The sequence below is a fragment of the Atheta coriaria genome, unplaced genomic scaffold (assembly GCF_025399875.1).
Source record: "Atheta coriaria isolate IRGN ID8LTWV9N9 unplaced genomic scaffold, Caltech_Dcor_3.1 hic_scaffold_4_pilon, whole genome shotgun sequence".
NCBI lineage: Eukaryota > Metazoa > Arthropoda > Insecta > Coleoptera > Staphylinidae > Dalotia > Dalotia coriaria.
The window spans coordinates 1,737,875-1,759,516 of NW_027045446.1; the positions used below are offsets into that span (position 1 = coordinate 1,737,875).

The 21,642-nt window shown below is 37.0% G+C and overlaps 3 protein-coding genes across 4 annotated transcripts; 2 read left to right on the forward strand and 1 right to left on the reverse strand.

Annotated features, from left to right (window-relative positions):
• The first annotated feature begins 153 nt into the window (after nt 1-153).
• Nucleotides 154-6,864, forward strand: LOC135791089 (neprilysin-2-like). The gene is made up of 8 exons (XM_065301406.1): nt 154-600; nt 1,056-1,579; nt 1,721-1,888; nt 1,948-2,162; nt 2,221-2,373; nt 2,890-3,272; nt 3,431-3,678; nt 6,324-6,864. The coding sequence occupies exons 1-8, from the start codon at nt 516-518 to the stop codon at nt 6,660-6,662; spliced, it is 2,115 nt and encodes a 704-aa protein (XP_065157478.1). The 5' UTR covers nt 154-515; the 3' UTR covers nt 6,663-6,864.
• A 9,156-nt stretch (nt 6,865-16,020) lies between these two features.
• LOC135790417 (ubiquitin-like protein 7) lies at nt 16,021-17,820 on the forward strand. Its single transcript, XM_065300628.1, has 3 exons — nt 16,021-16,252; nt 16,313-16,506; nt 16,892-17,820. Exons 1-3 carry the CDS (start codon nt 16,054-16,056, stop codon nt 17,657-17,659), a joined length of 1,161 nt encoding a protein of 386 aa, XP_065156700.1. The 5' UTR covers nt 16,021-16,053; the 3' UTR covers nt 17,660-17,820.
• A 58-nt stretch (nt 17,821-17,878) lies between these two features.
• On the reverse strand, nt 17,879-21,548 carry LOC135790416 (ATP-dependent Clp protease ATP-binding subunit clpX-like, mitochondrial). Of its 2 annotated transcripts, none has more exons than XM_065300625.1 (7): nt 20,856-21,548; nt 19,872-20,311; nt 19,680-19,806; nt 18,903-19,480; nt 18,673-18,837; nt 18,391-18,612; nt 17,879-18,107 (listed from the first exon to the last, which is right to left on the reverse strand). In XM_065300625.1, exons 1-7 carry the CDS (start codon nt 20,932-20,934, stop codon nt 17,943-17,945), a joined length of 1,776 nt encoding a protein of 591 aa, XP_065156697.1. In that variant the 5' UTR covers nt 20,935-21,548; the 3' UTR covers nt 17,879-17,942. The 2 variants fall into 2 exon arrangements, with proteins under 2 accessions (XP_065156697.1, XP_065156696.1); XM_065300624.1 differs by having other exon boundaries at nt 18,903-19,498.
• Between the last annotated feature and the right edge of the window lie 94 nt (nt 21,549-21,642).

Consider the following 21,642-nt stretch of genomic DNA (forward strand, 5'->3'; position numbering starts at 1 on the left):
ACCAGTGCCCGCCTTGACCTACACGTCTTCATCGCGTACACCTACACCCACAACACCGCACAGCGCACAAACAATTGTCGTCTTTAATTAACAATTAATTAACGATGTCGCAACGCTCGAATAAAAACCAGTTTACAGTCAGACGCCGTTTGAACTCGTCAACGCGTAGCCACTAAAACATCGCAGTGCAACAATTAAAAACGCATCTTTTGTTCTCCGTGAAATTTACGAGTGAATACAAGTAGTAATTTATTTCATTTGTGTGATCTTTGGCGACGTGTCCATTGTGTGCTGTGTTTGTTATCAGTGCGATCTGAAGGTGTTGTTTTCTTTTGAATATTTGTGCCGCAGAACACGGAAAAAGAGGAGAGAAAAAAAGCAAAGAGGAGAAATCGTCGAATAGAAGAAGGGAATAAAGGCGAGGTGAAGATTTATCGCGAGCGTCGAGGGAAACGCAGGGTATAAACTGCGGAACGCTGGAGGCGGTCAGGCGACTGAGTCGGGAGCGGCGCGAGATGGAGAAACGTTGCATGTTTTTCACAGCGCTTGCGACCGCAACCATTTTTGCTGTGGCGATTTTATTCTTCATTATCTATACAAGTAACTGTTTTAAATATTTTTTTGTTGGTTTTTGGATGATTTTTTGTTGTTTTTTGTTTGACGGATTTTTAACACTTTTTAGACGTTTTTTGGCCAAGTTTTTGTCATTTTTTCTTTAGTTCTTAATCGATTTTGACCAAATTTTGAATGGATATATATCTATTTAAGAATTATTAATAGTTTTTCATAGTTTTTGACAATTTAAAATAAGTTTTTGATCATTTTTTGATCATTTTTTGTTCATTTTTTCAGTCATTTTTGATCATTTTTATTTCAATCAATTTTTAGTGACTAGTAGTCACTTCTTATGCTGTTTTGACTAGTTTTAAGTAATTTCAAACTATTTTGAAACACTTATTCATAATTTTCAACAATGTTTCATAAAATTTTGACTTTTTTAAAAAAAAATTTTTAATTTTTAAAATATTTTCGCCAATTTTTCCATAATTTTCTAGCTTCTGAAGACGTTTGCACCTCCCGCCGTTGTGTCCAATCCGCAAATGAATTAATGACAACCCTAGATCAGTCCGTAGATCCCTGCGTGGATTTTTACGACTTTGCGTGCGGCGGCATACGCCGCCTCCTCGCACAAGGTGAAAAACGGCGCGCGTACAACGAAAACGAGGACAATTTCGACGACGCGAAAGCGAACGCCGTCAGGGACATGATCGAAGAGCCGCCGAATCCGTACGATACAAAAACGCTGTCGAAGATTAAAACTTTTTACCGCTCGTGCATGCACGAACCGACCGGCAACGAGACCTTCACCGTCTTGGGTGGCGTGACGGCGGACGGGATTAGGGCTGCGCTCCGGGATATCGGCGGCTGGCCAATGTTGGAACGCGGCAATTGGCGTGAGGACCGCTTCGATTGGATCACTACCGTGCACCATCTCGCACGCAACGGCATCCTTGAGGATATCTTCATTCAAACCGGCGTTCAGACCAATCAATATGATATTACAAAATATATTCTTTCGGTAAAAATTCATTTATCAATTTTGAATCAATTTTTCATCACAAATTTAAGTTTTTTACACATTTTTTGGAGAAATTTGATGTTATTGATCAATTTTCCACCGATTTTGATTAGTTATTACTATGTTTTTTGTTATGTAAAGATACGCATATCAAATGACTATTTGGACGATGCCAGAATCAATACCGAAAGCGATAAGAAGTTACTCCTCGAATATTCGCTGGAAATAGCGCTGTTTTTCGGCGTGGATCGCATGCGAGCCGAACGCGACTTGCGCGATATTATGGAGTTTCTTGAACAATTAAAAAAAGTAACCAATAACTCAGCGTAATTTATAGCGACAAGTTTAATTTGAACTTTTGTGTGTAGATTCGTCAGGCGACAAGAAGTAACGAAGCTATAAATGTTTTTAATCCGCGTTCGATAACTCAGCTGCAACACGACGTCCCAAATTTGTCCTGGCGTGCTTACATCAACGAATTGCTCGGTCCCGGGCTGGAATTAAGCGCCGACGAGTTTGTCAATGTGCCGAACGTCGACGAGCTCAAACGTCTCATCGATTTGCTCCACCGAACGCCGAAAAAGTTCGCACACAGCTTACGCTTTTTGCCCGACGCATGAAATAATCATGTCGTGTTTTAGAATCCTGGCGAATTACCTCTGCTGGCGTATTGTACAAACCTACGCACCTTATTTCATCGAAAAGGGTGGCTTACATGAACGACTCGCAAAGTTTCCAAAGTTTCATTCACGCTGGAATCGTCGTGAGATTTGCTCAAGATTAATTCGCAAAACGTAAATTAATTTTTTATTATTAATCATTTTTCTTATAAAGAATTTCATCTAGATTCAGAATCCACAATTCATTCCTTTCTATCATTTTTAGTTCACGAGATATTTGCAATTGAAAAATTGGAAAAAATGAAAAAAGTTACAAATTAGTAATTTTAGTCAGGATTTTGACACCTTTATGCTACAAAATTTATAAATATTATTATTTCATCCGATAAAGAATTTTCTAAACTTTCATATTCTTTCATCCGTAGGTTGCTATCTCTTTTGGTTTAAAAGATATTTGGCAACAAAAATGTTGCAAAAAAGCAATAACTCATTTTTCCACTTTTTGTTTATTTTTTTTCGACTCATTTTAATCATCTAATTTCCATGTGTTTTTTATAGAATGGTAAAGATTTTTTTTTAGATTCTGAATCTTTTCTCCGTTCTTCTCTATCACTTTTAATTTCCGAAATAATCGCAATCAAAATTCAATATTTTTAATTTTTTGTAATTTTCCTTATTTTTTACTTTTAGAATGGAAGACGCAGTAGAAACATGCTACGTGCATAGATACGTAACCGATGACGTGAAACGCGCCGCTAAAGAAGTCGTAGACGCAATCCGGAAGCAGCTTATTAACACCGCCGACCAACTGGATTGGTTGGACGAAGACGCACGGCGTGTGGCGCTCGAAAAGCTCGCGAGTGTTCGAGACTACGTCGCCCACGCGCCACCGGACGCGCCGCCGACATGGCCGGAAGTTTACGAGCGCCTCGACTTTGCCGAAGACCGCTTCGTGGCCAACCTGAGGGCTCTACAGGCGGCCAACGCCGACATTAAGTATCGCAAGCTACGCCAGCCGGTTGTTCAGCACGAATATCGAGAGATAGAATATTCGGTCATAAATAATTACTTGGGTATGCAAATTTACAACAATTCCACACAATCAGCGATTTAGTTTAGTGTTTGGACACGAGTCTAGACGTTAATAAGTCAAAAACAAACAAATTACAAAAAATATTTTTTTGAAAGTGGAGGCGCCGGGTATTAACACAAAGTAAAATATATTTTCCAGTGCTGCCATCTGATTATCTTCAACCATTTTACATCGATGCATCACGACCCATGTACATGAACTTTGGTCTTTTGGGAACACTGATAGCCCATCAACTATCGGAAGTTTTCCTCGAAGGACGACGTTATGATTCTCATGGTGAACTCCGCGAATGGTCAACTTCACAAAGTCTCTTCAATTATGACAATAAAACACGTTGTTTAACTAAACAATACGAACAATTTCACGTGCCTGGATTCGGCCCTAATGTAAGTCGCTTTTTTTTAAGTTTAAAATCTGTTTCTACGCAAAATTAAATTTCGCAACGTGTGTACGGCCACATTATGCATTCCCTACATTTCGAAAGCAGGAATTCCGGAAAATACTCAACGCGCGCACCGAGTGCAAGAAGTAGAAACGCGGAAACGGCGATGTTAACACGTTCCCCACCGACAATTATAATCACAGCCAGTGCGAATATTAACGAACGTAACTTTTACGACGACATTAAAAGCGGCACATTCAAAGAAATTCGAAACTTTTAGCAACAAAACTTATAAATTATAATAATATTTTAGGTGTTTAATATAATTTTTTGTAAATTTTAACTTTTTTGAAAAAGAAAAATCGAATTGTGGAAGCGCCGGGCAAGCAGAAACGAATTATGTTAATTGCGGCTTTTTAATGGCAACGACGGCGGCGTCTATTAGGTCGCTCGGTCACGTCCGCTACCGCCAGTGCTGGCGTTGCTCTCGCTCTTCATAATAATCATAAAATAAATCAGGAAACGTCCGGACGCGCCCGGATAGCAAAATAACTTAACTCGGGGAGCGGCGTGCGTCTGCGTTTTAAAGCCATCCGGCTATCGCAAGAAAAACGAAATTTATTTCCATACACGAGCGCTTCCTAACTGGCGCTACACTGTTATTGCTAATTCGGATTTTATATCGGCGAATAAAAGTCACTGGCGTCGAGTATGTGTCTTCTTTTTACGAGATTACTCACTCGCTATGTTTTTCGTTCAACGGTCAATGCACTGGGGGGGAAATTATTTGTATTCAGGTTTTTTTTAGGAAAAATAATTTTTGGAAGAAAATTCTGAGTCTGACATAAAATTCTAAGACTTAAAAAATGTTTAAAACTGAAAAAAAAATTTTGAAAATTTTTATTCTGAGTCTAAAAAAATTTTTCTAAGACTAAAAAAATTTTAAGTGGGCAAAATGTGAAAAAAAAATCTCAGTCAAAAAAAAAAATTTCAAGTCTGAAAATTTTTATTCTGAGTCTAAAAAAATTTTTCTACGACTAAAAAAATTTTAAGGCGGCAAAAATATTTTTTAAATTGAAAAAAAATCTCAGTAAAAAAAATCTAAATTTGAAAATTTTTATTCTGAGTCTCAAAAAAAATTCTAAGTCTCAAAAAACAAACTCTGGTTACTTTTTGAGAATTCAAAGATGTAATATTCATTGCAATGGTAAATTAGTCTTCGTAATTCAATAAAATATTTAATTAGTCCGCATGACCCACAATCCAATATTTGCCCGCTGCCTCCACGGCAGGCTTGCGTTAATAAATTACGAGCATCAACATGTTAATTTCGCGGCGCGCATAAATCAATCTCTTTCGAGCGCGCACACGTTGAACGCCCCTAGCGTGGCGATGATTGCGGTCGGCGAAAGCAAACGTCTCAAATAATAGAAAACGACGCTCCACACTGCGACACCGCGCGCCCGCCAGGGAAATTTTTAGCGAATTAATCTCTCTCTCCGCACGGCGGGCTGGGCTGCGCTACGGTGTGCCGAGTCGAGTTAATTCCGTTTTAATGACTTTAATCTAAATGCGCGCCGTTAGACACGCGCGGCTCTCGCGACGTTTAAATTCATTGTGCACGCACATTCGTGTGAACGCCGAAAAGCGAAAAACCGGCGGCGCTAATTCCGTTTTTCACTGTCTGCGATTCGCAACCGGCGCGGCAACTTTTTGTTTGCAGACGCAACGAATGCCATCAATTAATATTTTACTGCGTCTCGCGTTACACATTCAGTGGGTTAATTTACCACTTCTACGGCTTGCGGACTTTTTTCCGCCTAAGGCAAGACGCCGGTTGTAATTGTATCACTGGACCAGCTTTGTTAAATATTAATTCTGTGGTTAACCGGTTTTTATTAGGAACTTTGGGAAAAATAATTTGTTTTTTGTTAAAACTAAACCGAGAATCAAATTTTTTAGTAAAACTAATGATAAACTTATTTTGAATCAAATTTTCCATCAAATTTTTGTCAAAAACTTACCAAAACCTATTCTGAGTCAAATTTATCATCAAATATTTTTTTAATACAGAAAAATGCAGATTTTGATTTAAATTTTTCTCTAAAACTGACAAAAAACTTATTTTAAATAAAATTTTCTATCAAATTTTTTTCTAAAAGTAATTCTGAATCAAATTTTACTTCAATTTTTTTAAACCAAAGCAAAAACGTGCAAAAACCTGCAAAAATATTATTTTGCATCAAATTTTTCTTCAAATATTTGTCTGAAACTAAAAATAATTTATTCAAAATCAAATTTTTCTTCAAAGTTTTTCTAAAATTAATTCTGAATAAAATTTTCCTTCAAATATTTTATAAAATAAATTCAACATAAAATTTTTCTTCAAATTTTTACCAAAACAAATTCTAAATCAAATATTTCATCAAATATTTTTTTAAACTAATTTTGCCTCAAAGTTTTCATCAAAATTTTCTATAACTAATTCTGAATAAAATTTTCCATCAAATATTTTATAAAACAAATTCAACATAAAATTTTTCTTCAAATATTTTTCAAAACCATACCAAATCAAAATTTTCATCTATTTTTTTTTTTTCTAAAACCAAATAATTTAATTCTGAATCTTAATTTTTCTGATTGTTTAAGATAAATGCATCGGAAACTCAACTAGATGACGTCGCAGTGCTCTTCAGTAAATTAATCGCATACAAATCGTACATATCCTGGTTGGATTCGCACGAGTCAGAAGGACGCCTGCCAGGACTCCAGTACTCCACCAGACAGCTGTACTGGATCGCAAGCGCGATGGACGAATGCCACCGCCAGCAGACACCGCTACCGCCGCCACCGCCGCCACAATCGGCACGATCCATTTCGAAATTGCGCGTCGTGGGCCCGCTGCGAAACGCGGAGGACTTTGCGGAAGACTTCCGCTGCCCGATCGATACCTACATGCATCCGGCGGAGAAATGCGCGCTGTGGTAGTCCAAGAACCCACCCCCGGCGGCGGCGGACAAGTGCCGGCTCATTATGTTAAAGGGCGTCATTAATTAACCACGTCTTTAATGAACCGCAACGAAAACAAGAAGAAGAAAAAATTAATCAAAGTAAAAACTTATTTTTTCTCTGTTTTCTCTGTTTTTTTCTATGTATAAGATTTAAAAAAAACATTTCACAGTTGGTAAAATTTATTTAAATCCAACTGACCGCCCCCATGATAACGGGCACGGTTGTTTAAACACGTTTTAATTAAATGAATGCAGAAACGCTTTTAGCGCAGTTTAAGTCGCGAATGTTTTTCATCAGCATCAGCTGTGGCGGCGGCGGCGGCGGAGGCGGAGGCGGCGTGTGCATGTCGCGGAATGCGGTGCGGAGCAAGTGACCGGAAAGTTTCGCCAATTAAAACTCGACGGGAGCGCACGCCAGCCGCCGCCACCACCAGCATAGCATACGAATACTACTGCCGCCTCCACCGCCTCCGAATTAAGTGCATGCCATGCAAGTGCTCGCTTTACGTCTATATCTTTTCTCTATTTTCTCTATTTTCGGTTTACTCTCGTAAATGATCAGAGATCAAATGCCACACAAGGAGAAAAGAGAAATTAAAACGCTGACAACATAACCTCTTTTTGTTACTAGTATCTGGTGTTTGTCACACACAACTGCGCTAAGCGAAAGTGAGGTTATGGCGCTGTTAAGCTTTAAGCGAGGGGGAATCCGCGATGCTTGTGACCCTCTTGAGATGCGACAACTCACAACTCTCGGCATAACCTCCGCAACCCCAAGTTGTATTTAATTATCTCGATTGACGATAAAACACACATAATCATGCGACACATCATCCCCTACCGTTTATTCACAGCTGTTCGCTTGGGGTGCTGCTAGAAATCAAACAAAAATGTAGGAATCACTGACGGGGAAGATTGTGGAGGGTGCTAAACGTACTAAATATATCCGTAGGGGTGCAAAGTGCAAGCGTGTCTTATCAAGAGTGTATCAGGTATGGGTGGTGGTTAATTTTTGCTTCATTTGTCACGAGCACGTGCACGTGTGGTTAGGGGAGAGTTTACAATAGTTTTAATTAAGAAAAGAAAAAATGTTTTAGAAAAATTGGAATATCTTTTTAAGTAGAAGTCGTATAGGGTTAGTTAATATGTCATTCTAAAGAGAATTTATTGTTCCATCTTCATACAATATCAAATTTTTAAAATTTTTAATATTTTGGCAAATATTAAATAATAATAAAATGTAAAAAATGTCTAATTAAATGTTGAAAAAATGTTTTTAGAAAAATTTAAAGATCTTTGCAATTAAAAATCGTAGGGAATCGTAGTTTTAACTATCCTATCTTATAGAGCATAGTCCGTAGATTAAGACGCTGCGATCAGATCTTATTTAACTCTTTTAGTTTACGAGATATTCGCGATTGAATAAATTGGGCAAAAATTGAAAAATGTCACTTTTTAGCACTTTTAGTTGCGATTTTCGACCTTTTACTATTGGAAATATAATTATTTTATATTTTTATCTGATAGAGAATTTTCCAATCTTTCATAATCAGCAATTCGTTGGTTGCAATCGCTTTTAGTTTAAGAGATATGAATTTTCAAAAATCGTCGAAAAAAAGTATCAAGCACCCCCCCTTGGCAATTTTTTTCTTAAGAATGAAAATGTCATCTCTCAGATTTCTGTTTTAACTATCCTATCTTATAGACCATAGTCCATAGATTAAGACGCTGCGATCAGATCTTATTTATCTCTTTTAGTTTACGAGATATTCGCGATTGAATAAAATGGGCAAAAATTGAAAAATGTCACTTTTTAGCACTTTTAGTCGCGATTTTCAACCTTTTACTGTAGGAAATAAAATTATTTTATATTTTTATCTGATAGAAAATTTTCAAATCTTTCATAATCAGCAGTTCGTTGGTTGCTATCGCTTTTAGTTTAAGAGATATAAATTTTCAAAAATCGTCGAAAAAAAGTATCAAGCACCCCCCCTTGGCAATTTTTTCTTAAGAATTAAAATTTCATCTCTCAGATTTCCGTTTTAACTAGCCTATCTTATAGAGATGAGTCCGTAGATTAAGACGCTGCGATCAGATCTTAATTATCTCTTTTAGTCTACGAGATATTCGCAATTAAATAAAATGGACAAAAATTGAAAAATGTAACTTTTTAGCACTTTTAGTCGCGTTTTTTACGATATTCAGAAAATATTTAGAATCAATTGCCTTGTGGCAAGCATCGCACAAAGAAGAGACGAAGATAATTGGAGACACTGTATATATGTGTTCTCTTATTCTCTCGCAGTCTAAACCATATAAACAAATACGTTTATTTGTTTTTAGTGTCGTTTTATTAATATTGAAGTCACGATTCTAAAGAAGTTTTCACTTCAAAAATGTCAAAATATAACTTTTTTCAATGTCGAGCAAGTATTGAAGTCAATATTTAACCGTTTTAGTGTCCGTATTGATTGATTCTTACCATTCATCAGTTTTAACTGTCCGCCTATTATCACGTTACCGCAGTTGTGTGCTACTAAATTACCAACATGGCCGCCCCGCCTGTCAAAGCGCCACATTCGTACCCATTGAGCAAGCGCTTACAGAATAGCCCACGCGCTATATTTGCATGACGTTGTTTACATGCACACACAAAATGGCGGAGGATGTACGGAAAGAGGATATGTGCCATGGACCGAATGAATGCAAGCTGACCACCGATCGAAAATCCATATACAAATCGTCGGCCGGCCGTCAACATGCTCATAGATATTAATCAGAATTTATAACGAAATCAATTGCAGCCGGGGCGCCGCCAGCGGACCACTGTGTGACAGTTGCCGGAAAGTGGCGAAGAATGGTTTTAACGAGCCGGATGCCCCAAGAATAAACGCGGGGACCTCATTGCGCCGGATCGCTTTTGGATGCCGGTCGGGCATTAATGGCCAGGATAATAATTTCGGATTTCATGCGCGTTATGTTTTATGTGTGCATTGTATTGTATTCGGCGAAATATGCGTACCCGGAAAATTGGATTAAAATTGATCACCATTGGTTTCAGTTGCACTCGGAGTGAATCACAAAATTCTTTTGAGAAATTGCGCAGATATTTTTATGTTTTTGGATGAATGTGAATAATCCGAGGTGAATTGATAGAGCCGGAAATGATCCGTCCACGACAAGCTTATTAAAATAAAGCCACTGCGATATACGTGAGGCGGCTATAAATCAAAATCGTAAATCACATTCGTTTGGGCTTACACACAAACCGCACACGTTTGTGAGTTATTAACCGGGCACGCGAGCTTTTAGGTATTTCGCCAATTAGCGTACGCAATGCTGCCACGACAACGTTTCCGACTGACAAGTTGGGATTTATTTCCATTGAATCTTGCATCAGTTCAATTTTGGTTCAACATTTTGTCACGTTTGACTGTTTTATAGATTTTTTTACACAAAATTAAGTTTTGCTCAAAATTTACATGAAAATTTTCTACTTATAAAAAATGTACAACCACTGGGTTTATAGAGAATTTTCCGAAAATTAAGAATTTGAAATCCGTTTTTGTCTATCTCCTTTTGCTTACGAGATATTCGCAATTGAAAAAAATGGACAAAAATTGAAAAATTTCACTTGATTGCACTTTCGTTGCGTTTTTGGAACATTTACTCAAGGAAATATAATTATTTTATCATCCAATCTTATAGAGAATTTCCCAATCTTTCAAAATTTTCAATCCGCTAGACGCTATCTCTTTTCGTTTAGAAGATATTCATTATCAAAAATTCTCGAAAAAACATAACGCATTTACACATTTTTTCTTATCAATTATTTTTTCATTGTTAAATTATCAATTTAACGTTTATCTGATAGAGAATTTTTCGCAAATTACGAATTGAAATCCGTTTTTGTCTATCTTTTTTAATTTACAAGATACTCGCAATTGAAAAAAATATGGGCAAAAATAAAAAATTCACTTTTTAGCACTTTTAATAAGGTTTTTGGACCTTTTACTTCGGGAAATATAATGATTTTATAATATTAGTTTATAGAGAATTTTTCAATCTTTCATATACTATAATTCGTTGTTAATTATATTATTTAGTTTAGAAGATATTCGCTAAAAACTAAAAAATGTGCATCTTTTTGTCCTTTTCGAAATTTTATTTCCTATATTTAAATTCGTATAAAGGTGCAAAAAACATAAACAATTCGTGAAATTCTAAGCCTAATGGAGATGATTACCTGCGTTTATGTGTCATTTAAATTTTGCGCATCTTTTAACACGTTTTTGTTCTTCGCTTTTTTTTATTACTTTGTTTCAAGTCTTTCACGTTTTTATTTCTGGCGTGCGTCTGCGTGCGTCTGGCCCTCATGAAAAATGTACATCTTGCTACTTGTTTTCGTGTATGAGCTCGCTTTTTGTTTTATGTCCGGCGAATTAAATAAATTACGGGCATGAAATATATGACGTATGAAAAATAAACCTCTTTTTTGTAGGCCCTCGTTCGGCTTTCCTTCCGTGCGCATAAAGCGGATTGCTTTAAAATGCTTTTTATCCTTTGGGCCATTATAATAAATGGATGGCGTCTGCACCGCGAACGGGCAAGTCGAAACACTGCACACTGAAGAAATATTTAAAAGCTTTAACAGCAACAAAAGGCAAAAATGCGGCGCGCTTTTTGTCAAAACTTGTATTTTTCTAAATTCAGTCTATTTATTTTAGTAGCTCATGTTCAAGTCATCATAACGCCGAAATCAAAAGACGTAGAATAATAAACAAAATGTTTACAGAAAGAAAATTTAATTCCTAATAATCCTGAAGAGTTTTGATGCTATTTACAAAAATTGCGAAAGTTATACGCATTTTGTAAAAATGATTTTTTTCGATTTTATTCAATTTATTTTAGTGACTCATTTTTAAATCCCCGTAAATATGCAACAAATAGTCATAAAATAATAAAATATACATTTATATAAAGAGAATTTAATGTAGTATAACTTTAATTTCTTTTGAAGTCACAAACAATAAAAAATAAAATTTTACCGTGGTTTTTGTCGAAAGTTGTATTTTCTTTAAATAAATCTACTTATTTTGGTTGTTGATTTTTAAGTTCTTATAATTCAGCAACCAATAATCATAAAATAATAAACAAAACGGTTTTAGAAAGAGAATTTAATGGAGAATAAAAGTGCCTTATTTTGAGGTTATGTATTGCGTACTTTTTAAATGGCGGGATTTTGAAAAAATTGTAACATTTTCAAGTAGTATTTACGAAAAATATGATTTTGGTGATTAACTTGTGCGTAATTTCGATATGGAGTCTGGTTTGCAGTGCAGAAGAGCAGAAACAGAAAGGCAATATATCGGAGGACGTGCGCGCCACTGACGTTCGTTTCATAGTTTGCCGACGATGGATTTCCGGCGAAATATACGCCCGGACCACCCTCACACACATATCAATCCCATCCTCCGAAAAGTATTTCCCGTATCACGCGAAAGTAAAAGTAAAAGTCTCATAACATAAAAACACCGAGCGGAAGAAATAAAAATCAAAATATCGCGAAATATTGAAAAAAGTGCAAATGCCCCAATCACACACACGCAAAACAAACACCGGGAAAAGATTTTCACTCATCGATAAGACAAAAAAATATTATGTATACAAATAGGAAGAAATGTAAAAGAAATAAAGGGGCAGAGCGGACGGAAAGCGAAAATATTGTTTACGGCGATTTTATTCATGAGCCCCAAAAATCGTTTGCTGTTATGGCGATATCGAACACTTTGTTTTTATATTTGCGTTGTTTCCGCACCGAGCATATTTAAATATTGATGTTTCACATTACTGATCCACAACAACATTAACAGCACTTAATTTTGTTTGCGCATTCTAATATAAAATATCTTATTAACTCGACCGGCTTTCAATTAGATTATTATCCGAGTTTCTGTTTGACCCGAATAATTTGTTTACAATTACGTTCGGCACTGTCTAATAAAGCAAACAATCCGACGAAACCACCGACGGAAAATTGCGTGCGTCCCCGACATTTACGTATTTTGTGCGTGAATTGTGGAAACAATGCTTTCATGCGCTCATAATTATCGAATTATGATGCGGATATATTGGTTGCTATTGGTTTCGATTGGATTTTAGTTTAAAGCGTGGGACGCGCACTGATTGGCCCTTCGGGAAGCGGGTTGTTGTTGGGTCATTGTTATTAACTACGCAGGCTATGCGATTAATTTAAATTCGGTAACATAAGCACAAAGTTTATTTAATTTCAGGGTGTAATTTGACCGGAATTGTGTTTTTGGGTAAAATTGCTCAATTTTTCAGGTAATTTTTTTATTTTTCTCAAAAAGTATTTATTCGATTTTGTTCAAATTTAGTATATCACTTAAACTAAGATGTAGTAATGCCCGGAATTAAAATAAAGTAAAAATATTCATAATTTTGTAAATTATGATAAAAATGTAAAAATACGAAAATTTTTTTAAGTTTTATTGCCGCCATTTTGTTATTTTCGAATATTTAACCATCATATCTTGAAAATAATAGTCCACAACATTTATTATCAAAATCTTGTTGAAATTTTAAAATATCTTTTATAGTTTATTATTAATTAGAGTTTAAAGTTCAAAATTTTGGTTAATTTTACGTTTTATCAAAAATTCTCATTTTTACTTAAATTTATTTATTTCCTCAAAAATACTTACTCAATTTTGTTCAAATTAAGAACATAGCTTAAACTCAATTGTATTAATGCTCTCAATTAAAATAAAGTAAAATATTCATTATTGTTTAAATTATTGCAAAAACGTTAAAAACTACGCAATTATTTTATGTTTTATCGCTGCCATTTTGTTATTTTCCATTATTTTACCATCATATATTGACAAATAATAGTGTTACCTATTTCCTATCAAAATCTTTTAAAATTTTAAATTATCTCTAATAGTTTATGAATAATTAAAGTTTGAAGTTCAATTTTTCGACAAATTTTACATTTTGCGCTGTTTTAAGAAAAACTGACACTGTAAACATCAAATAAATCACATTCACGTATGGCAAATGTAATGAAATACACCCTCAGTGCATTAGGGGTGAGTGTATACGGTGTGAGTATCTTTAAAGGTCTTTAACAGATACTTGTCGATCAAGTCTCGAAGTACTTGGGTACAAATTTTCCGAGGGTAAAATTTCCCTCCTCAAGTGATCATCAATCATTCGCACGTTTCCTAAACTGACATATTTCCAAGCACGAAAAAATTCCGCTTCAAAACCCGCGCAATATATGTACATTTATTAACATTCGCCACTATTGCAACATTACAACAACTTAAAAATCCCCCCGGTTTGTATGATTTAGTTTTTACAACGCGTACAACTGTTATTCGCTTCAATTTGACCGGTCGGAAAGTAGGAAAATGAAAAGGCAAAGAAAAGGTTTGCGCCTCGGGGCACTTAAAGAAGGTCAAGCGACGAGGGACGCTCCACGATCGTCCGGGTCATCTTCGTCACGTTTATTCATGAGACACATTCACGAGAAGGATTCTTGCGGGGTTGTGGGTCTCTTGTTCTTGGATTTTCCATCACTAGCGCGTATATTGCTACCAGTTTCGAAATTCGATAAAATTCAATGGCGCAGCGTCCCTTTTCGAAACTCTTGGCGTTTAGTCCCCTTTCTACTGCAACATCAATTCACCCTTTAGCGCGCGTTGCTACTGTACAAAGCGATACGAAACACACGCGAGAAATTCAAACGAACTACGTAACCTCAATTTTGAACTATTCCAACCTAGAAATCAATTTGGTATGTTCCTATCGACTTTTTATGTTATTCTCCCAAAACGGCTAGGTGTTGGATTGTGAGAATTGGGTTCAAAAATGTCGTCGGCGTAATGATGGCCCACCCGTGTTATGACTTGGAAAAGTTCGTGTTATTTTTATGCGCTTGTGGGCTTCGAATGGAAAAGTTAAGCATTTACACGCGAAAAGGTACGATTCAAATCGAAATTGATTTTAAGAATCAACATTCTCGTCTTTTTTATTATTATTACCGGGCGTGGAGGTTAGAATACAGTATATAACCTTAAAACACACATTTTTTTAATGGTGCGTGTCAAAATGGCGCGCGGGGACCATTAACGCCATATTTGTTTTTGTCGCGCTGCTGATAGTTGTTATTGTTGCAGCATATGCGCGTGCTTAATACGGAAACAATTTTTATTTATGTAGCCGGCCAGCGCGCGCTAATGTCCGACAGCACGGAAAATATTAACACACGTAAACGAGATTTAACAAGAAAATTATGCCCCGCATGCGTGATTTATAGCGTGCGACGTTTTTCTTATTAGTTTTATTGTGTTACGTAATTTTCCCGTTGAGCACATAAAAACAAGATGGCGACGCGGGTCAAAACTGAGCGAATGTGATTTCAAACATTAATTTTTAGATCCTATTAAGTTCGTTTTTATTTTTGTACTGTATGTAATATAAAACGAGCATTTTTTACGTGCGCGTTGAGATTTTAATTGCTCGGAATGATACACGTCGCTGAGAATAATGCAATTTGCATATTTTACAACTATTCAACTTCATATTCCGAGCGCGCATGATTTTATTCTTTAATTTCCACAAACAAAAGGCAATTATTTGAGTTTTACGCTTGTTACATTTAAATAGAAGTGGTTCTAGGTTAGGTTTAACCGGATGTGACGTTTGTGACGTAGTGGTGCGCCATCTATGCACGAAAAGCGAATTCATCACGATTTGAAATAATAAAACGTTTATTTAGTTTGAGAAATGAAAGTCACGTAGCTAACGACCCGTCGCGTGCCTGGATATCCTGGATGCTGGAATCTGGGATGCTAAGGTACCCTTTCTACTGCGACAATATGTCATCACAGTTCTTATTTTTGCAAAATGGCGCAAGTGTGTGACATATTAATATTGGAGTTCGCGGCGACGGCGACGAAATGGAGGTCATTTACAAAATTCTACGCCCCGCAAACGCCGCGACCGAAAGTCATTTATTTATTTTTCAACGCTTTATCTATTCCCGACGCTTGTAACGTTTCTTTTCTCCCACTTTGCAGTTAAAGAAGTACTTTATTCTTTCGTTCTTTTTATTATAAAAACTTTTACAAACTTAAATTGCTATCAAATTGTATTTCGCCAACACTCACTAGTACATTTGTACTTAAAAAAACGTAAACAACATTCCAATACAGTGTTTATCACTGCAAAATTGATAAAGTGTATAAAATTATAAACAAATATTTGAATTTTGTGGGTTGACTATAGGCAACTCATTCGACAGCAGAAAATATCAAAACCAAAACACTAACATAACCTGTATGAAATCAGCTAAACGAAAAGTCATCTTTCTTAAACAAGTGAAGAAAAGATTAATTATGAGTGCTACAGCTGTCCTAGCAATACGACTTGATAAGAAGTTAGAAAATCGTGTGAAAGTCGATGTGGATCTCGAAGAAAAAATCAGTTTACTCAGAGAACAAGCCAGCAAAACTGTTCAGCGACCAGTGCAAGACTTAGGTATGTGTTTTTCTATTTTAAATTGAATATAAACTAATATTTTTAATGTATATATTATAGATTTGGTCTATGCTGGAGCAGAATTAGAAGATCAACACACCCTAGCATTCTACAGCTTTAAATCCGGTCGCACCATTCATGTTCTCACAAAAGACAAACCTAAACCTTTAAGGGTGCCGAAACCTTTATCAGATGCTGATATGCAACGATTTCTTAGTGCTATGGAAGAATATGGACATAAAAACTTTGTACAGGTATTTATAAATGTGATTTTGTATGTTTTACTGGGTGCAATTGATGAAAATGTGATTTTGTTGATTATTTTGTTATAACAAGAAGAATTGTTGATATTTTTTCTTGAAATTTATTTATGTTATGAAGAGACATATAATGAGTATTTGTGCAAATTTTGAAGCATATCGGACAAGTAGTTTTGATAAAAATTAAGAAAAACTATGAAAAATTTAATTTTTTATGAGAAAAACATCGAAATTTTCAGTTTTTTATGAGAAAAACGTTGAATATTTAATTTATTTATGAAAAATCCTCGATAATAATTGATTTTTTCATTTTATGATAAATACAATCGAATTTTACAAATCATATTTGTAAAATCTTGCATCACGCATGTTTGTTTAGAAATTTCCAAGAAAAGAAGCAATCACAAAGCTCCTCGCCGCTGTGCCAGACATCTACGACGACACAGCAGCCCTGGGCCTGCTCAACGACCCCGAAATGATAGTTCTCTTTTCAGACCCCGAAGTCCTGCGCAAAGTCCTCGATTCCCACCCAATAATCGCCGAAGTCCTGCCGATAATCACCACCTACCTGCGTGAAAACCCAATCACCCCAAGCTCCAGCTCCACTTCCAATCAAGCCTCCACAAGCACAGCCAACGCATACTCACTAGAATCCCTCTCAGACGATGAAGACATGGACAACAACCCGCTGCCTACAACAAACAACGATACAACACGCGAAGGAAACGCCTCAGCACCTCGAAATTCATCATACGTTGCGATAACAACCGAACAACTCTCCGCAGCGCTCGCAAACGCCAGAAATTTCAGCTCGACAGACACAAATTCATCATCGGCATCTGCTTCGAATGCAAATCATACATCCCCACCGATTATCACGAATGAAATGTTTGGTAATGCATTACAACAAGCTTTTACAAGTGTAAACAACACTAACAGTAGTAATACAACACCAAGAAATAATCCAATCGTCGATGATGAAAGTTTAGAGAGTTTACGCACACGTCTCCAGCCACAATTACAACAAATGCGCGACATGGGCTTGTTGGATGAGACGCAAAACATCCGAGCTTTACAATTGACATCCGGTGATGTCCAGGCGGCAGTCGAGATGGTTTTCGGCAACGATATCGATATGAACTTTTAATTTCGGTTACAACTTGCACACATTCCACAAACAAACAGAACAGAACTTCTTTCATAAATCGGTGCAATTGCAGCTGTTTAATTTATATATAACAATTGTATATTGATAAGAGATAAAAATAAAGGAACTAATTTGATTACTCGATTAAAATCACACAAGAAGCGCAACGAGTTCTCTCTAACACATCGCACATGTCGGATTCTAGGCTGCATACATGGATAGTATCCAATATCATATATTGTTTAAATATTTTGTATCATAATCTTTGTGTGTTTTTGTATGTTTATATCCTAATAGAAGTCTGCAGGTCTTCGTCTTCGCTGGGCTCGACTGCGCGACGCACATATTGAGGTCCTTCGGTTTCACCACGCACGTAGGGCTCGTTCACGTTGACTTCGGTTATGCCAGAGCCGGGGATTTCGAACATGGGTTCTAGGAGTAATGATTCCTGCAAGAAAATTACATTGGTATGTGATTTTTATGGTTTTAAGTGTGTTTGTTTGTTTGTTACGCTTTTACGCAGAAACTATTCAATGGATCATCATGAAATTTTGTATAAATATTCTCAATAGGATTGAGAAGAATATAAAACAATTTTTGATTGGATATTATAACGCAAAGGGTGTTAAATAGGTGTTGGAAGTTGATATACCGCCAGATGGCGCTAAAGTAAATGTTAGTTAAGTTTTATCTAAAAACTAAGAAGAAAATGATATATTTTAATGACTTACTAAAATAGCACGTAATCCTCTAGCACCGGTTTTCCTCTCCATTGCCAAATGTGCGATGGCATTCAACGCTTCCGGCGTAAACGTCAATTCGCATTGATCCATCGCCAAAAGTCGTTGATATTGCGGGATTAACGCGTTTTTCGGCTCGCTGAGTATCCGCACCAACATTTTCCTATCCAGACTGTGGAAGGGTACCAAAACAGGGAATCTTCCAACAAATTCCTAGCAAAAACATAAATTTTAACATTTCTACACAAATTTTCTAATATTTTATTTACTTACAGGAATCATACCGAAATCAATGAGATCCCTAGCTTGAACTTGCCTTAACGACAAGTCGCGCTCTTGATTTTCCTCCTCAGCGGACAAATCCGACTGATTCTGCGCTTGTTGAGAAGCTGCTCGACGTCCCTGATTGCCGGAAACTTGCGCACCGAAGCCAAAAACCTTTCAAAGGTAACCAAAAGTTAAAAAAATTAATATTCCCCAAAAAATTTTACATCTAAACTTACATTTTCATTATTTCTACGCGCGATTAACCGATCCAACCCATTATAAGCACCACTAGCAACGAATAAAATATTCGTCGTGTCCACCTGTATCGTTTCCCCCCTCAACTTCCTCGGTGAATTCCTCTCTGGTACATTCACAACCGTACCTTCCAACATCTTCAACATGCCTTGCTGTACACCCTCACCACCAACATCACGCAATTGATGTATCCCGGGCACGGCGCCGATTTTATCGACTTCATCCAAGAAAACTATACCGATTTGCGCCCGGTCCACACTATATCCTGCATCTTGCAGAAGTTTACCGATTACACTCTCGATATCTTCACCGACGTAACCCGCCTGTGTGAGAGTGGTGCAATCGCAGATGGCGAAAGGAACATCTAAGCATTGGGCTATTGTTTGGGCCAGCAGGGTTTTCCCGGAGCCAGTTGGGCCTAGTAGCAGAATATTGGACTTTTCTAGTTTTAATTCGTGCGTGGTGCGGTCCAGGATGTCCGAACCTCCGGTGCGGGACTCTGTGGGTTGTTGTTGACCAGCGGCCATGTTGAAATTCATCGAGCCAAGGCTTCCAATTCCTGTCATAGGTGGTAGGTCTGAATATTTGCAATGATATTGAATTTAACAGAAAGAAAAACAGTAAATTTTGGATTTAGAGTTTCTCAAAGCATGAAAATACAGGGAAATGGTTTTGAAATACCGGTTTTTCAACCAAAACGAACGAATTTGAACAGTTTTCGCGGTTGTATGTAGACTAAACTATAAAAATCTTATTACCTCGGTGAGAAAAACTTGTATGAGGTCCATGCTCCATCACAGCCATGTCTTGACGAGCCCCTGGACTATTATTGGGGCTGTTATTATAGATTCGTTTATAATGATTGTAAACAGCCACGGATAACACCTAAACATTACAAAATATCAACAATTAATACTTGTAAACACTGAAAATGATTAAATTTTTCATACTTTTTTAGCATGTTCCTGCCCAACAACATGCTTGTTCAAATACTCGAAGATCTTCTTCGGTGGCGGCGGAGGTTTGCGATAGAACCCCGTCTTGTTATCAACGCCCTCCTTCTTCTTGCTGTCCACCTCGCTGAGGACGACAAAGAAGTGATGGCACTTCTCGCACTTGACGAAGCGCGTCGAGCTGACGAACGTCTCCACATGCGTGCAGGGATCGCCGCACTTCGGGCAGGAGAGAGTGTTTTTGTTTTTGCCACCGCCGGCGCCGCCAGTGGTCGATGCATCTTTGCCGCCGCCGCCGGGAAGATTCGGCGGCGGTGGTGGCGGTGTGGTATTGCCGGTGGTGTTATCACCGCCGGGCGCTGCTGACTTCAGCAGTTGCTGGCATGTCGCTATCTGCCTCTTCGGCACCGATGTGTAGGTGAATAGTGGAATAAAACCTGCAACGGTAAGTCACACACACTCAGGTTTTTTTTTATTTATGCAGTTGAAAAGATGCCAAGTGTATTTGTTTGCCCTTGAAATTTGTTTTTGGACTTGCATTGCGTAGGTATAACCGTGTCAATGTCACTGACTTTGCTTAATTTCATTTTTTACTCTTTTGGTATTCGCGGGGACCTTGAATGCCTCGAGCATTGCCATGACCATATGGTTTTATCCTCATTTTTATTATATTTACACATTTAACATCATTTTTAATTAATTAAATCATGGTACCCTTAAAATGACCTTGAAAACTGTCAAAAAGGGTCCCAAAACATAACCTTATTTCTTTTATCATAAAAAACATAAGCAATTCGATGAATTTACTTACAATTCATCTTAAATTTACATTTTATCCTAATTTTTATCACATTTACTCTTTAAAAATGATTAAATTTAAGGTTATAATCAAGTGCCCCTAACATGACCTTGACCAATGTCACAAACGTCAAAAAAGCACGCCTAGGTTATGTTTTTAACCAATTTTGTAAATTTACTTACGATTTGTTGTAACTTTCGAATTCCGCACCACTATCGCCAATTTGCCAGCACTGGCCAGCTTGCATCTGACACTCGACATGCTCGACAAGTGCTTGTTAACCAAAAATAAAAATAAAAAATAAAGACTTGTTGTGTTTGCTAGTCACACAGCACACATGAGGATGGCAGCAGGTTGTAAACTGCAGCAGCAAAATGAAAAATTCGTCGTCGGGTTTGTTGCGATTTCAAGGCCCGCGAGTCCACTCTCCGCGAACGCGTGTGTGACGCAATCAACAAAGACTTGTTTTCGTCGTCTGGAAATTGCGCTTTCCAAACTATTTCACCCAAAAACTGTTGATAGCAGTGCGAATTGCTGGTGTTTTTACTGTGCTAACACACTGGACACTCGCCGCTAACACATCCAACTTGCCGTCTCTTTGTTATCCTTATCACAGATCGTATTTTTATAGTGTGTGTATATTTTTTTAATTTCGTGTACACTGTGTATGCGTAGAAGTGTGACTTTGTGACTTCACGACTTTGTTACGCGCTGCGTTATTAAACTAACCGCGCGCGCGCGAATTTAATTATGTAGTACGAAGAATTTTGGTAAATTTGCTAATTACTGATCGATCTCATCAGTGCGCCATTATCGTCGTGTGGCGATGTTTACTTATTATCGTTATCAACGACCGCGACTTTGACAGCATGGAAAATACGATTTTTTATTTTGACAGAACACGAGCGGGCATCATCGGGAAATGTCGTGAATAAATTTTCAAACATAAATACGAATATTTATGTTATT

What these genes read in the sequence shown, in the direction of transcription:
- LOC135791089 (XM_065301406.1), top strand. Translation starts at nt 516, where the DNA reads ATGGAGAAACGTTGCATGTTTTTCACAGCGCTTGCGACCGCAACCATT. An exon ending in TTACAAAATATATTCTTTCG is followed by an intron (nt 1,580 to 1,720) that starts GTAAAAATTCAT and finishes TGTTATGTAAAG; the next exon opens with ATACGCATATCAAATGACTA. An exon ending in GGTCATAAATAATTACTTGG is followed by an intron (nt 3,273 to 3,430) that starts GTATGCAAATTT and finishes TATATTTTCCAG; the next exon opens with TGCTGCCATCTGATTATCTT.
- LOC135790417 (XM_065300628.1), top strand. Translation starts at nt 16,054, where the DNA reads ATGAAATCAGCTAAACGAAAAGTCATCTTTCTTAAACAAGTGAAGAAA. An exon ending in GCGACCAGTGCAAGACTTAG is followed by an intron (nt 16,253 to 16,312) that starts GTATGTGTTTTT and finishes TATATATTATAG; the next exon opens with ATTTGGTCTATGCTGGAGCA. An exon ending in GACATAAAAACTTTGTACAG is followed by an intron (nt 16,507 to 16,891) that starts GTATTTATAAAT and finishes ATGTTTGTTTAG; the next exon opens with AAATTTCCAAGAAAAGAAGC.
- LOC135790416 (XM_065300624.1), bottom strand. Translation starts at nt 20,934, where the DNA reads ATGTCGAGTGTCAGATGCAAGCTGGCCAGTGCTGGCAAATTGGCGATA. An exon ending in TTGATTTCGGTATGATTCCT is followed by an intron (nt 18,613 to 18,672) that starts GTAAGTAAATAA and finishes TGTTTTTGCTAG; the next exon opens with GAATTTGTTGGAAGATTCCC. An exon ending in GAGGATTACGTGCTATTTTA is followed by an intron (nt 18,108 to 18,390) that starts GTAAGTCATTAA and finishes ATTTTCTTGCAG; the next exon opens with GAATCATTACTCCTAGAACC.